The sequence below is a fragment of the Lytechinus variegatus genome, chromosome 7 (assembly GCF_018143015.1).
Source record: "Lytechinus variegatus isolate NC3 chromosome 7, Lvar_3.0, whole genome shotgun sequence".
Taxonomy (NCBI): Eukaryota; Metazoa; Echinodermata; class Echinoidea; order Temnopleuroida; family Toxopneustidae; genus Lytechinus; species Lytechinus variegatus.
This window is the reverse complement of record NC_054746.1, coordinates 44,585,035-44,600,679: the sequence shown is the minus strand read 5'-3', so window position 1 is coordinate 44,600,679 and position 15,645 is coordinate 44,585,035. Positions and strand designations below refer to the sequence as shown.

The 15,645-nt window shown below is 35.1% G+C and overlaps 1 protein-coding gene across 1 annotated transcript in view; it reads left to right on the top strand.

The window, feature by feature from the left end:
- The window catches only part of LOC121419419 (1-phosphatidylinositol 4,5-bisphosphate phosphodiesterase beta-1-like), a 119,181-nt gene that overhangs the window by 26,223 nt on the left and 77,313 nt on the right, over nucleotides 1–15,645 (top strand). The window contains exons 4-5 of the mRNA XM_041613877.1: nucleotides 4,346–4,414; nucleotides 15,041–15,181. Of these exons, the coding sequence (XP_041469811.1) occupies nucleotides 4,346–4,414; nucleotides 15,041–15,181 (210 nt within the window). The remainder of the gene's footprint in view (nucleotides 1–4,345; nucleotides 4,415–15,040; nucleotides 15,182–15,645) is intronic.

Here is a 15,645-nt window from a genome sequence, read left to right as displayed (position 1 = left end):
TTTTCTATACTTTGCTTTCTATATCTGCTCTGCTTTTCTTTTATGTGGCTTGACTTTATAAAAGTTTGCAGGGTATATTATTTTTGCGGTACAGTAAGAACGTCAGTGTAAGTTCTTGGTATACATGGGTATTTGTTATTTAGTCAGTGCTGTGATTTCGTCTTCCCCAGCAATTACCAGCGTCAAAACATGGTTGTGTGGTCTAAACTTAGTAGGCTTTAATGAATTAGAAGTTGGTTGTGGATGGAGAACTCATCAGCGGGTATTGGTTGCAAAATTTGATTATATTGTGATACGAGGTCTGCTACCCTTTAACTTTTAATATACTCTGGTCTATGAGGGGCTTTTCACACAGGTGTTTTCACCGGCTAGTGTCCCAATGAGGTCCATGCAATGATGGAATACAAATAAGCCTATTATTTATTAAAAGCATTTTTGAATAATGATTTTTTGGTTTTAACTTTGAATGCCAATTATATTGATGATGAGTAATTTTAATCTGTGACCTTTTTAATGGCAGGGGGGGGGGCAGGATGTGTAAATATTTTTGAAAAAGGCTTGAAAGCCAGAGACCGAATTGACTGAGATTCTCTTTGGGGGCGCTCTTGTATTTTGTAAAGTGAAATTGCAGGATTTTGTGCATACTTTTAGTGAAATTTGTGAAAATTTTCAGTAAAAAATGTAATTGTTCAAAATTTCTAGTGGCGATGCCACTGCTCCCTGCCCCCCCTCTGCGTACGGCCATGGACTAAAAATAATGTACATGTATGTACATGATCGTGACAATTATCGATGGATTAAATATATATTTTGTTTATGAGGTATGAATCTGGTTTGTCAATGGACCGGCTTAGGGTCATGCTCTAAGTAGTTTATTCATCAGCCTATTCATCAGCCTGAGTAGTTTGATACATGTAGACCATTTTTAGTCTGCAGGCACAGACCCTCATTGGAACTTTGATCAACAAGTGTGCCTCTACGCAAAGACTAGCACATACCTGAGCGAGAGAGCCTTCAGTACACAAGGCATGAGTAGGCTGCACATTCAGACCCTTATTTCGAGTGAAGGGTTTGCCCAGCAGACTAGACCATTTTTATTCAAATAGTATTTGCTTTGAGTAATTTGCAGTAGATCATGCTGCTTGTGGCAGTCTTAAAGGAGTCAAATGTCATAACTGCACAGGTCTGGGTGAAGCTAAGTATTGGATGAGGTTGGTTTGCTTGAACTGACCTTTGATCATGTAAGGATTCAGCAGTACTCTGATCTGCACCTGGTGCTTCTAAAAGTAGAGCTAAAATACCTCTTTAGCCCAAACCTTAAAGGGGTGGTCCAGGCTGAAAATATTTATGTCTTAATACACAGAGTAGAATTCACTGAGCAAAACATTGAAAATTTCATCGAAATCGGATAACAAATAATGAAGTTATTGAATTTTAAAGTTTTGCAATATTTTGTGAAAACAGTCGTCATGAAAAATATTCTGCTAGGATCGAAAGCTTAGGCCCCTTTTGACTCTGTCATGAATATTCATTAGGCGAGCTGATGATGTCACATCTCCACTTTCCGTTATGTTATTACATAAAATCACATTTTTTCATTATTTCATACTTGTGTGAATAATATGTCTCCCTTATAATGAAATAAGTTGCAGCAATAAATATCTAATGCACTAAATCAGTTGTAAATCCAATTTTTCTAGTTCTTGGAGGAAAACATTTGAATAAACCTAATTTCATAAAATAAAATACAGAAGAACAAGTGGAGACGTGACATCATCAGCCCACCTAATGAATATTCATGACGACTGTTTTTACAAAATATATCTTAACTGTAAAGTTCAATAACTTTGCTATTTGTTGTCCGATTTTGACGAAGTTGTCGGCATTTTGCTCAGTGAATTCTACTCTATTCATTAAGCTATAAATACTTTCAGCCTGGACCACCCCTTTAAGTTCTTTACAACTAGGTGCGGACCAGGAACTAATGAGCGATTTAATGAAAGGGGTATTGATCTCTTAAAACTTTAGGATCCCTACTTTGATAAGATACATGTACTGTATCAATATGTGACCATGAATAAATGTATAGAGCAAAATCCAAAGTACAGAAATGTATTTGAATAGTTTGTCTAGTAATTGTAGGTTGATTCATGAATGTTACATGGAGATGGTATCTTATAGCCTAATAATAACAAATAATAGTAATAATATTATTGATATTGGATACTTTGATATTCTGCTAAATATAATTTTCAGGAATGATCAGAGGAAGTTGTGATATTTTGACTGTTAGGGTCAGATTTTGGTATAAGCTCCGCAGGCTTCTAATACCCCTTTCACGCTGCCCTCTTCATTTTTCACCGGCGAACTTCACCGGCGAACTTCTCCGCCTCGCATTCCTCACTTCACCGGCGAAAAAAAAAATGTACCCTTTCGCACTGACATTTTTTCACCGGCGAAAGTTCAATGGGCGATTCGAGGGTATCTACTTGGCCACAGCATTCAGCTGAGCTTGCAAGTAGTTGCGCGCGGAATCTCGGTGCAGGGGACTTCGGGAGAGAAAAAATTTGACCTCTGACGTCATTAAAGAGGAGAAGTTCTCCGGTTTGCTTTCATACTGGCTGTTTCACCGGCGAAGTTCTCCACCTCTAGAGGTGGAGAAGTTCGCCGGCGAACTTCACCGGTGAAGTTCTCCTGTGTACCTTTCATACTGGACACTTTCCCCTTCGCTGGCGAACTTCGCCGGTGAAGTTCGCCGGTGAAAAGTGCACTGTGAAAGGGGTATTAATCTAATCAAGTTATCTATCTACCAAGATATTGGACAAGGCTCAGTTTAAAGCAACACTGTACATAGGCCTAAAGGAGTTCATAACAGTAGCGTATGCAGGGGGGGGGGGTTACAGGTGTTAAACCCCCCTTTGATTTTTTGATACCAAAACCACCCTTAAAAATTCAACCCCCTCTAAAAAAAATAAAGACCTTTTTTTTTGCTTGTCATTTTTTTTTTGGGGGGAGGGGTATGAAAAGATTAATAATTATGGTGAAGACCTTTTTTTGCTTGTCATTTTTTTGGGGGGTATGTAGCAACTTAAAGTTTTTGGTGAAGTCCTTTTAAAATTTTTTTTTGGCCTGTCAACATTTCATTCAGCTCGAACCCCCCCCCCCCCCTCTTTAAAATCCTGCATACACTTACTACGCTACTGGTTCATGAAGTAAGCAGTGCTCTGAAGTAATGTCAGATAATACAATGACTATGATGTGAATTCATATGGCGTTCAAGTTGAATATCATTGTAATTTTTACTGTAACTGTCTAACTGATGTGTACAGTATTGCCAGATGTACATGTTTATGTACTGTATATAAGGGATAGTGATTGTATATTGTAATTCAGTCTTTTGTACTACTCCAGGGTATATGCCATGGTATGTATGGGGCAATCAAGTGACACATTGTTACTGTATGTGCATTCTCTTGTTTCTAAATTTTTAAATGTCAAATCACAAGGATCAGTCTTATAAAACAAACAATGAATGTAAATGATAATAATAATGAATGTGAACCTTCAAACAACATCAAACAATGAATGTGTTTTCATTTTGCTATGGACAGAATATTACATTCAGTGAAAGATGAATACATGTAGATCATTTGCTCTTTCCCCTCATGAAATATTCTGTCCATACACACTTTCATTATGTTTATGATGATGACACAATGTAGGCTTATTTCTTTGAAAACAAAGTCAACAGCTTCACTTATTTATCCAAGATGTTGCAGAGTATAATATCTAGTCCCTTTAAAAGGTCTTTTGAGGAGAACCTGTGGTTACCACCCATTAATTTCATGTCTAGACATCAGTACTGTATATAGAGCAGTATATGAAACTTGATATTAGTGTATAGGCCATTGATGAAATCTGTGATATACAGTTAACTTTATGTGCCATTGGCTTTTTATCCAATATTTTGAAATGATTTGATTTTCTCCTGTAAAAGGATTTTTCGGGTTGGCTTTCTGGGTTTCATGTATGAAAGAATATCTTTATGCTATTTTATTGAATCTTCATTGGATGGGCACTATTGCATATATAATGTAAAATGTAATAAGCATTTTCAGTTATCGAAGTACAGATGAAGTATTTTTTATATTGTCAAGAAACTGCTCTTTATCAAAAATCTATAGTTGTCATGGTGATCGAAGGCTCTAGTAAGTGGCAGTTCTCTTCAATATTATGAAAATAGATATTTTCTCCTATGTCTTGGTTTAACCTTCGGAGAAATTATAGTCCCCTTTAATATTTGATTTGATTCATTTCCCTTTTTTATCTTATTACCTTTCTTCAGGATGTTGAGTGCCTCGAACTGACCCAATTACGAGACACAAGAACAGGAAAATATGCTATGACACCAAAGGTAATATTTCTCTCTATATGATCAATAATATACCAAAGGAAAAGAATTCTTGTGTATGCAGGCAGTAATGTCGTCAGTGATTTTACAAACTGGCTCAAACCTCAGCTGATCTCCAAAACAAGATATCGAGACAATCGCGTTCAAAGTTTGGATGTTTTTCAGATGCTCATAACTTCGCGCTTTGAAAGGAACCGTATCAATATTTATACCAATTTAAAGCATACATTCTATCCTTTGTAATAATATACAAAATTTTGTCTGCAATTCGTATTCATTATTTCAATATTTGAAATGAAGTGTATGTATGCATTTCAGAAGCTGCTAATTTTCACCCAAAACGGGGATTGAGCCAGTTGGTAAAATCATATGCACTATGGCTCTGTTTTTATTGGCATAAACCACTGTTTGAGCTAGTTCGTAAAATCATTCATGCCATGTGCATGTTTTTTTAGAGGCGCAAACAACATACGTGCAGCATATACATTTGGTATTTGACATGCATACGCCATTCCAAAGACTATCTTACACAAAGAATGGTTTGAGCCAGTTTTTAAAATCAATGGAGGAAGTTGAGCCAGTTCGAAAAAAATCAAATATGCCCTTATTATATGAATTATATGAATTTTGATATGAAATTTGGCAAATCAATAGAGTGAATCACAAGCTTTCTGAACATGCGAAAAAATAAATTTAGATAAATTGACTGAAAATTAGGTTTGAACCTTCGTAAAATTACTGACGATGTGAGCAAAGAGCTTGTACATTTGCTGTGCTGCTTTAATTGAAAATTGTCAATTTACCATACAGTTAAGCAACATGTTCAAGATATTTGAATATGATATATTTGAGACATTGTAGGAAAAATGTGATGATTTGATTTGAGGACAGAAAAGAAATTTCTATATTTAATGAAAAGAAGATTAACATTTATTTAGAAACATGTTTTTTATTGCATAAATGTATAATGATTAAATGTATCAGAGCGTTAGACTAATTTAATATCTGTTGCATGCAGTTTCTATTCAAGTTGTGCCGCTCATCTGAACCATGGCATATGTGTGACATTATGAAGAACGTTTTTTAGATGATTTAATCTAAATATATTAATGCTCTTTATCCCTAGTTACAAGTATCAGAATCAATATTGTGTTTTTCGATTGTAATTACCATAAAAAAATAGAATTCTATAAAAGTGGGACTGGCAGATTATTTTTCAGTGAAGAGACTACATGTATATAAACCAAAAATAAATCATGTGAGCTTTCTTCTTAGATCATTCTATACTTAAATGATTAATAGTTGGGTGTGATTACTTTTGAATGCTTAAAAAGCATGAAGAGTTCTCAAGGATCATTGAAAAATTAATTGATATGAGTTGTATTAATGTTTTAACTCAAGTTGCGTTCAAATTTATTAAAATAAAAACATACAATATCAACAGGTATATTTCATTTTTGAATGATTCCATCATACATGCAGATCATATACAAATAATTATATTCAGCCAAATCATATCTATACAATTGTTGGACAAATATTTAATACTTGTTTTACATGGAACTATTTGTGTTACACCCCCATGTGCATATATCCTGGGGAATAATATGAGCTACGTCAGTCACCAGATTGGCACATTGATTGGTACATCTATGGGTTAATGAATATTCAACATGAACCTCCTAAATAGAAAAATGCATTTAGACAATGATAAATATTTATTTAAAAAAATTGCCTGTACAAATGGGAAATATGGATTTACATGATTGTAAGGAAAATTGTTTAGGCCTTGTTACAGAAACACCCGTTTGGGGCTTTGCTGGTTCCTAAAATCTAACAAATAATGTGAAGTGCTTGATTTGTAATTGCTTGTAATGTTTTTAAGAGTATTTTCTATGCAGATATTGTGTGTATTGTACACATAAGTTGTAGAAAAAAATATAACAATTCATTATGATTCAAAATTTTCATGAATTCAATGTCAAGATTGATTCTCTAAACTTCGACATATTCATGACCATAATGTTTTCAGCTATATAAGAAGAGGAAATATTGTGAATTGGAAAACATTTTCAAAAAATTAACTGTCTCTTGGGCATTTGGCATAGTAGCAACTGCACAATCTCTTGTTTTAAATACATTGTTGAGATACCAATGGATGATGAATCTAGATTGCTATCACGTCTTTTTGCATTTTTCTTGGAACTCAAACTGCATTTTAGATTTAATTCACTCTTTAAAATTCCCAGTGCAATTCTAAAGTGACGTGTCTTGATCTTTCCTCTTTCACACCCACATTGTATTATCTCTCTAACCCAAATTTGAATCAATTCAAGCAATAATTGCAGTCTTAACCAAATGGTTAATGGGTAAACTGAGATAAATTATGGGTGGAGGATTTAACCATCCTTGCAGGGCATTTATCCCATTAAATCCATTAGCTTTCCCCTCAATCCTCTATCCGCTTGGATCATCTGACTCTCACTCTCTGTCCAAGGAGCGTTCATCAGAAGCTCCTTGCTCTGTCTCTCGCTAATATGTGAGTGAAATGGGAGACAAAATACCTCTCTGGCTGGTAAGTGGTGCACCCTAAGGGAAGCATCTGTAAAAACAAGTGTAAAGCAACATTCCAGGAACCGTTTGGTATGTTCATTTTGATGGCTATTCATCACTTTGCACGTTGTAAGATGAAAGGCATTCTGATGTGCAGTCCTAATAGGAACATCTTCATCAGAATGAAGTGGGTGTTTTGTAGCTTGTTATTGCTGATCCCATGAATTAGCCTTATCAAAGAATATTAGGCTTTTTTTCTGCTCGAGCCTGCTATTTTATTTTAAAAAAGTAAGCCCAAAACTTCCTAGACATATTTCGAGAATAGCTATGAATCTGCAAATTAGCCTCCTATTTTGCCAGATGACCTCACCCATAAGATCATGTTAAGCAGGGCCCACTGGGAGAACATATTTTGGAAATGAGTGGTCATTGTGGGTAAAATATAATGTTAGAATTGTTATCATTATAATTATCATCATTATTATTGTTATTATTAGTAGTATTTTTATTGTAATTATTATCATTATATCATTATAGATTAGACATTAAGGAAGATTTTGGTTCAGTTAGATTAGGTTACAAATCTGCAATTCACTAATGAATCAATCTATATTGTACACTCCAACTCTGAAGGATTTGAAATAAATCAAGATCAGCTTTGAATAGTAACCAGCATAATGGATTTATTTTTAATATTTAGCATTAACTTTAAACATCTCAAAGAATTATTATTTTTTCAAATCTTTATATTCAATTTTGGTCAGAGTGAACAGGGGAAAAAGTTTCATTTTCATCTGTTTTTAGAGCCAATGATGTTTAGTTGGGCAAAAGGAAAAAAAATTGTCACTTCCTTAAAGTTATCATTTGCCCTGCTAAGAAGGATCCATGCATCTATGGATGAAATACATGTATGTGTTTCTTCTCAGAAGTAGTGTATACATGTAGTATTAAAATTGATTCCAAGTATTGTAAATTTTAAGATATTAAAACATTTGATGGAATTGCTAAGTTTCCAGGAAAGAAACATGCATACAAGGCTCATCAGGTTAATTAGTATTGTCAATGATAGTTATTTATGAATGGAGGGTCTATTAAGAATTGTAGGCAACAATCTGCTTTTCCATTGGTTATCATTAGTTGTTACAAATTCAAAACCTTATACTGTGATTGTGTTGGATGTTTAACCCTGGTTGATTATATACATCAACAATGTGAAAAGGGAGTATAATCAACGTTCTCGCCAGGTTCACTCTGACGGTTGTCGGCCCGAAGCGACGAAAGCCGCGCAGCGGCCTCGGTGCGTGCGAAGCACGCACGGGGGGGAGGGTTCGGGAGGGGGGTGTCCCCCCTCCCGCGCGAAAGCGCGGTAGCTATTGAAAATATCAATATCGACGAGCTTAGATTGCTGCTAAATGCACCACATTTTATGTCTGTTTAAAGCTTCTCCGGCCGGCCACACAGCCGTAACAGTTGCGCGAATTGCGATTGAAGCAGAAAGGCAATTACCGGTACTGATATCTTAAAAAGGTGAAAGGAAATGTCAATCTCATTTTATACTTACAGTTAATTGATTTATTCACATTGATGGCATCGATAAATTAAGTCCATTATTTCAATGTTTAGATCGCTTCATCATTGTAAAAGTGCGATTAATTTTGTGAATGCGTGTTGCTTATTATATCAATGACCGACTAAATCTACGGACCGCATGCATGCGTAGCCCTTTGAGCTTGCACCGCGTCACGCCCTTACGAAATCCAAAGATTGTTCCAACTTTATTTGGATGCCTCGGAAGATTTCTTCCGAGGCTTCCAAATAATGGACATCGGTATTCATGAGACGGGGTCCCCAATTAACTAATATAATTTGCATGAATGTTTGTTTTTTTTATTCAGATACTCACTGAAACTAACTCTCATAAGATTTCTGTTGATGATGTTTACTCTTATTATCTTTTATCAAGATTCTTTTATCACTGTCAATTATTGCTGTGTTTGTTCGTTACCTATAAAATAATGAATGTGCTCATCAAGAGCGTGAGGAATATTTTTAGTCATTCATAAAACTTTAATATTACGATTTTGTTATCAATTGCAATTTATAATGTTTTGAAAGTATAGGTTAATTGATAGGAAAAATATTTTTAGGTAATACAATATGTAGGCCTACAAATACAGCGTATGTGAAAGAGAGGGGAAGAGGGGGGGGGGTTGTAGATGTTCGACGGGAGAGAGCGATGGGGGAGGGGCCGTGGCCTGGACAATGACGAGGGGATGTTGAGATCGTGTGTGTGGGATTGGTGAAGAAGTCAATATTCAAAGCGAATATATTTTTTTAGAATTCTACTGATGATGATGGCTGAATAATCTTTCTTTACATGTATATTTTGGTGATTTTAAATTCTAAAAATATTTTCTTGCATCATGAGTGGGAAGATCGAGGTACGTGATTCAATAAATTGCATCACAATATCACTTTAGGTGTAGTTTTAAATTTACAGAAATTCACGTTTTAACAGTATTAAAATAAAAAGATTTTCTTAATTGTATAGCACTCAGCAGCGTAAAAAACGGGCCAACACTGAATTAATCCCAAAATACATCATCATGAATGCTCAAGAAACCTCGATATCTAAGCAATATTCCTTCAAAGTCAAATAAGCTTTGTCTCGCCTGTGCGTATTTGATCTGACGGTATTTTCCACCCCCCCCCCACACCTCCCATAGATCTAGAATGAAAACCCCAGACAACACAAGAATCAGGGGAGCGTTTCATGAAAGGACTTGTCGGACGTTTTATCCGACAAGTCCCATTTTATCCGACAGTTACCATAGTAACAGTGCCTCACAGCCAATCAGAGTCAGAGAAAGATGTCAGATCTGACAACTTGTCGGACAAAAATGTTGATGAAACACTCCCCTGATTTCTGATGACCATGTGCATGGTTCTCGATCAAGATTGCGCAATTTGTACTTTTCCGGAAACAAAATGGATGGGAGGAGGGTTCGTGAAAGGGGCTAGTCTACGTTTTCAGTCGGTTCTAAAATGTCAAACTACCAAAATGCATATTCTTCAGTAAACTATACATGTATTTGAAATAAGGAATAGTTGTATGAAACTAAAAACGTTTGCATTAATTATGACTGGAAAATGTCCATAACTGACTTTTAACCACGACTGGTACTTTTATTAATCATATCGTGCTATCATTGATTTCTTGCCAATAAGGCAAGCCTCCAATTTAAGACTAGCAAACAAACTTCTTCTTTGTTAGTACTCTTCCAAAAGAATGAGGAAAGCTGGAACGTTATTTTCTCAATATGGAAGAGATAAACAACTCGGGGGGGGGGGGGTAAACTCTGAAATAAAGTGTATACAAGGATATGAAATTAAAAAATATATAGCATGTGAAGTGAAAACAGATTTAAAAAAATAAGATCAAAAGTGGCAAAATATGTCATGCTAAATGTATTATTCAATTATATAGTATCCTGTTCCAAACTCTATTAATAAAAGAAGTACAACTTGTTAGAACAGAAATAAAGAAAAATAGTAGAGGAATATTCATGAAGAATATTTGAGGTCACGAAATCAGCTGGTTCGCACTCAAACAACCGGTTAAAAGGTCACACACGGTGGCACACATTCCAGGGGGGGGGATCGGGGAAACCCGTTCAAGCACAATGATTGGCTCAAGCCCAAGATAATGAATACTAATTAGATCACGTGCCATCGGTTTTGGGGCGTCTCGTTCACATTCCAACTCATTTCATGAATATCATCCACTCGCAGTAATTAGGCTAACGACGTTGTAAAGCTAACTGTATAAAAGCACAATGCCGATAGAAAACATAACATCAGTGAAATTGAAAAATTCATCCAACGATATTCAAATTATACTAGCAAATCATTGTGGGCGTAAACAACGAAATACATATCCTCTAAAACGTTCACACAATCCGTACTTAAAATGAATATCTGTGAATGAATTGTCAATCCTCTTTTTTTAATGTGTGTACTTCTATCGAAATCTATTGAATCACGTAACCCTCCCGACCCAAGGTGGATTTTTCAATCGCCATAAAGACTATGCAGCCACAATGATCAATGACAGTAGACACATCCGTAAATGAATATTAATTTCGTTCGCTCCGAACATTGACTTCTTTTCGCCAATCCCCTCCGACCCCATCATAAAGTCACAAACATCCCATAATTTTCATCTACAATGTACATTGCCCACGACCACCCCTCCCCCCTTTATTCTTTCTTTCTCCTTCAAACAAATCAATTTTTTCAAATAATATTTTATTTTAGATCGTAGTTAAGCAATTGTGCAACAAATTCATAAAGCATTCACCGTGATGATTAAAAACATTTCTCAGGACCGTGACAGGTGCGCTCATTATTCAATTGGCAGGCAATTAGCAATAAAGAACAATACAAATGAAAATACACTGTATATACGTATAATTCACATTAAAAAGATGAGTTGTAATGATAACAAATGTGAATGATATTAATAAAGATAATTACTTATGAAAATTGTAACAGATTCATTGAATATCTGAAAAAAAAAACATTCAAACTGAATTAGTTTTGGATCCCATCTAATTCTGGAAGACTCGGATCCCCAGATCAAGGATTTTGATGCCATGTGCGATTTGTTTCCTGAATGTGGTCGTTGCGAGCGCTCGTGCGGTGATACAGAACTTGGTAGACACACCGTCGCGAAATTAATCAACACTTTCAAAAGATCGATGTAGAGATCAAGACTTTGGAAATTATGGAGTAAAATCGGAATATAAATGTGAATGAATAAATCATTATGCTGTAAGTAAATGAGTTGGACATTATGTCAATCCATTCCTTTGGCTTTGTCATTATCAACGTGATCTTTGAATAATTTTCTCAATTCGCTCGATCTACGGGAGTGTCATCAGAAAAGCATTCAATGAATTCATGTAGTCGATGTAGCCCCGATGTAGCAAAGGCTGGGACGAGATAAAATTAAAATCCGATCGAATTCTGATATTATTTTTGACACTTTACTTTTGAAAAAGAGAAGTGATAATATCAACTGAAAACTGAAATTCGTAATAACCTAATAATTACATTGCCTAACCCAGTAACCTACGGTACCCCTCTCAACTCACTTTATTTTTTTAGCGTATTTACTACCATTTTAAAGACGTAAATAATGTGAGCAATGCGATACGCAAGCGAGGTAAGCATCTTCGCGCTTCCCACAAAAGAGATTGGGCCTCGAGTCGAGGTTGTATCGTATAGCGTAGCGTAGTGAGTGAGTCAAAGAAATCCCGGGAAGAAATCTTGGACGAAATAATCGTCAAGTTTATTTTAGGATCTGAAAAGCAGATTAATATATTCATTTTTTTGTAGATCTAGGCCTGTTTTACAGTTGTCGGCCACGGTTGTCGGGGAAGTTCACGGTTGTCGGATTTCCCCTGAAAATTTTCAGGGTTGTCGGCGCCCGACAACCGTGACGCGTGGTAGCGAGAACGCTGAGTATAATTGTATTGAAAAGAAATGAGTACTGTATATACCCTGGCTTATTAATGTGTTATTGAACTATACATCTCATTACTTTTCAGAAACAACTTTAGATAATGTAGGAATAATCAAGGAAGGTTAGATGTAGAGGTGTGACACTGAAATTTGTCATCAGTCATATAATTTTCCACAAATTTCTAGGAAAATAACACAATGTCTGTCACCCTCCTTTCGCAACCCTCCACATGAGAGAGAATGTATCATGCAGTATACCATCTAATGAACTGCATAGGCCCGTATGAAGGGAAAATAGTATCCCCCCTCCACTAAAATGTTTAAAATATTTTCTCAGTATTTAAATAGCCATGCTTTGCATTCAAGCTAATACTGTAGGCTCCAGTAGAAAGTGTGTACACATTCTCCAATGTTCATTTTCTGTATTTTTTAAAATGACTTTGAATTTCCTACATATTCTCATCTTCTGAAACAGAGAATATTTCACAGGCAGCTATTTTGCGAATTGTTGTAATGCAGATTCCAAAATTTGAAATGGCTTGTTTACACATTCAAGCCTTGAGTATGAAGATAGTTTCATAGTATTTGGATAAAAGACAGTTTAACTAAATTAAAACTATAATTAATCCATCTCAGCTTTAACTCTGAGTGTGAATACAGCTCTGATCCCATTTTCCATATTATCCATATAAGATTAAACGGAGTGATAAGCATCTCAATTCAATCAAGGCTAATTGGGGGATAGCCAAGGCGATGATAGCGCCGGTGTCTGTCTCACTCTATAATTTGCTCCCTCTTGGGTTGCACTTCTTTCTCAGAAAGGGGATGAGATGAATCCTTCTTTCTCAGCCTTGACGAGTTTCTTGATGGAAATTGGAAGATTTTTATGTTTTCTGACAAGGGAGGGGAATGGTTAAGGGTGTGAAAGTAAGAGAAAGATGAGAATTGTTTTGAATAAATACGAAAATAAGAAGATGCATTCTAACCCTAACGCATTCTAAACCGTCATATGGCATGCCTTAGCATTTTATACTATGGGATAGTATTCCATTTGGAATGTGATAGTGACTTCATATTTAGATATTTGCAAGGGTTTGGAGAGACTTGACCTTATGAATACTGTATTTATCTTGAAAAGTAAATTCATGTTTTTTCCCTATTTATGTAAATGGGTGATTCCAAGCAAAAGTATGCATTTTCCAAAAATTTATATTGGCTCTAATTCGAATCTGGAACAAAATTTCCTATTAAAACTCATATGGAAGTTCATACAAAATGTGATCATAATTAGCCTGAGAACAAATTTCTTACTCATCTCCTTATATAATCCAAACCATACAAGAAATTATATACGTTGGACTACATAAAAATATATTTTACTGAATTTCAATTTTTTTGAAAACTATTGTTTGTTTTGTAAAATTTTCAGTTAGATAATCTGGAGGTCATCATTTTACATAAGATTTAAAGAAAGATTTTAAATATAAGTTAGAAAATGTCAAATTTGTTTTGCCTGACAAAGTGTAATGCGACTTACTGTAATGCAACAGATCAGGCTTTTTGTGTCCACAAAGAAATTTGCTACCCAACTTCAAATGTCGTATTTGAGACTTATATAATACTGTTTTGTAGGTATTGAAAAGTTTTGATTTGAAAGAACTATTAAAAAGTAATTTTCCATGTCCTTTTTCTGTAATGCAACTGGTTGATTTTAGGATGTCATGGCATCCATAATATACAGCACACAATTTTTCTGTATGTATTGTTAAGACTCACTCCTGTAAAACTGACAGCACGAAGTATTAGAAAAGACACGTAACAGTGTAATGCGACTGACCATGAAATAGCCCAAATACATGTATGTCATGAAGTCTTGTCACTCTGGGGATGTTCGCACATCTACTACCCCTTATACATGTACTAAAGAATTCTGAGCAGCATTGTAAACAAAATTATCATTGTGCATATTTTGTCTGTCAAAGAAAAATATAGAAAAATATGATACACACATACACAGCAAAAACTGTGGTGTTAACCGGTGTACATAGAGGACCACACCAGATATTTTACACCGGTGTTAAATTGACAGTGTTATTTTAACACCTAAAAGTGTTATTGCAACACCATTGGTTGTTACATTTACACTATTTGGTGTTATGGTAAATCTCGAGGGTATAATTTTAACGCCTCAGGGTGTGGTCCTCTATTAACACCAACTGGTGTGTTTTAACACCACAGTTTTTACTGTGTACATGTACATGTAGTAGATTCCAGAGGAAAAAGATGAATTTGAAGTGTTACAATGACAAGAATACTTTACAAGTATGAATAGGTGGGACAATGTTTAAAAGCTGATCATTTGTTTAGCATATTTATTTTTCTTCTATATGTATAATGCTCCAGTACATTTCTATGTGATATTATGTTGTAATGTTTAGGTAGCTGATCTCATGTATAGATGTGCAACTTTGAGAACAGAAGAGTTATTTTATCATAGCTGTTGATCTGTAATCCATGTTGACATTCAATATTTATTTTGATCATGTATAGGATGCCAAGCTGAGTACTCTATGTGACATGGGTTCTAAAGATGTCCCATTGGAAGATAAGACCATTACAGTTGTCTATGGATCAGACATCGTCAGTCTCACATTCATTAATTTCTGTGGTACATCGGCTAAAGTAGCTCAGGTAAGAATCTCATTGTGTCCTATGTATTCGGTTCGGTGGATTATGAAAACAAAACTTTACAATTAATCATAAATTAGTAGTAGTTTGTATGATCGATTGCATTCTTTGGTAAAAGAAATTGTTTTAAAGTATTTAAGAATAATGGCTTGTATATTCATCTTACATCTAGTTTTGCCTGATAATTTCTTTTTCATGACATAATGGTACAGCAGTACAACTTTGTCATACAATATCTGAATTTTCATACCACCATGTGATATATTTGAGGTGAAGAGAACACAAACAAACATGGATAGTAATAACAGCTTAATATCTTCTATAGATAGTACACACATGTAGATACTTCAAATTAGAATCACACCTGTTGTATGTCAACTACTGATATAATATTTTTTTATGATCAAGAAAAAATAGAAAAGGATCAGTAATCTATTACTATCCTCATTCAAATGGATAAAGTGTGC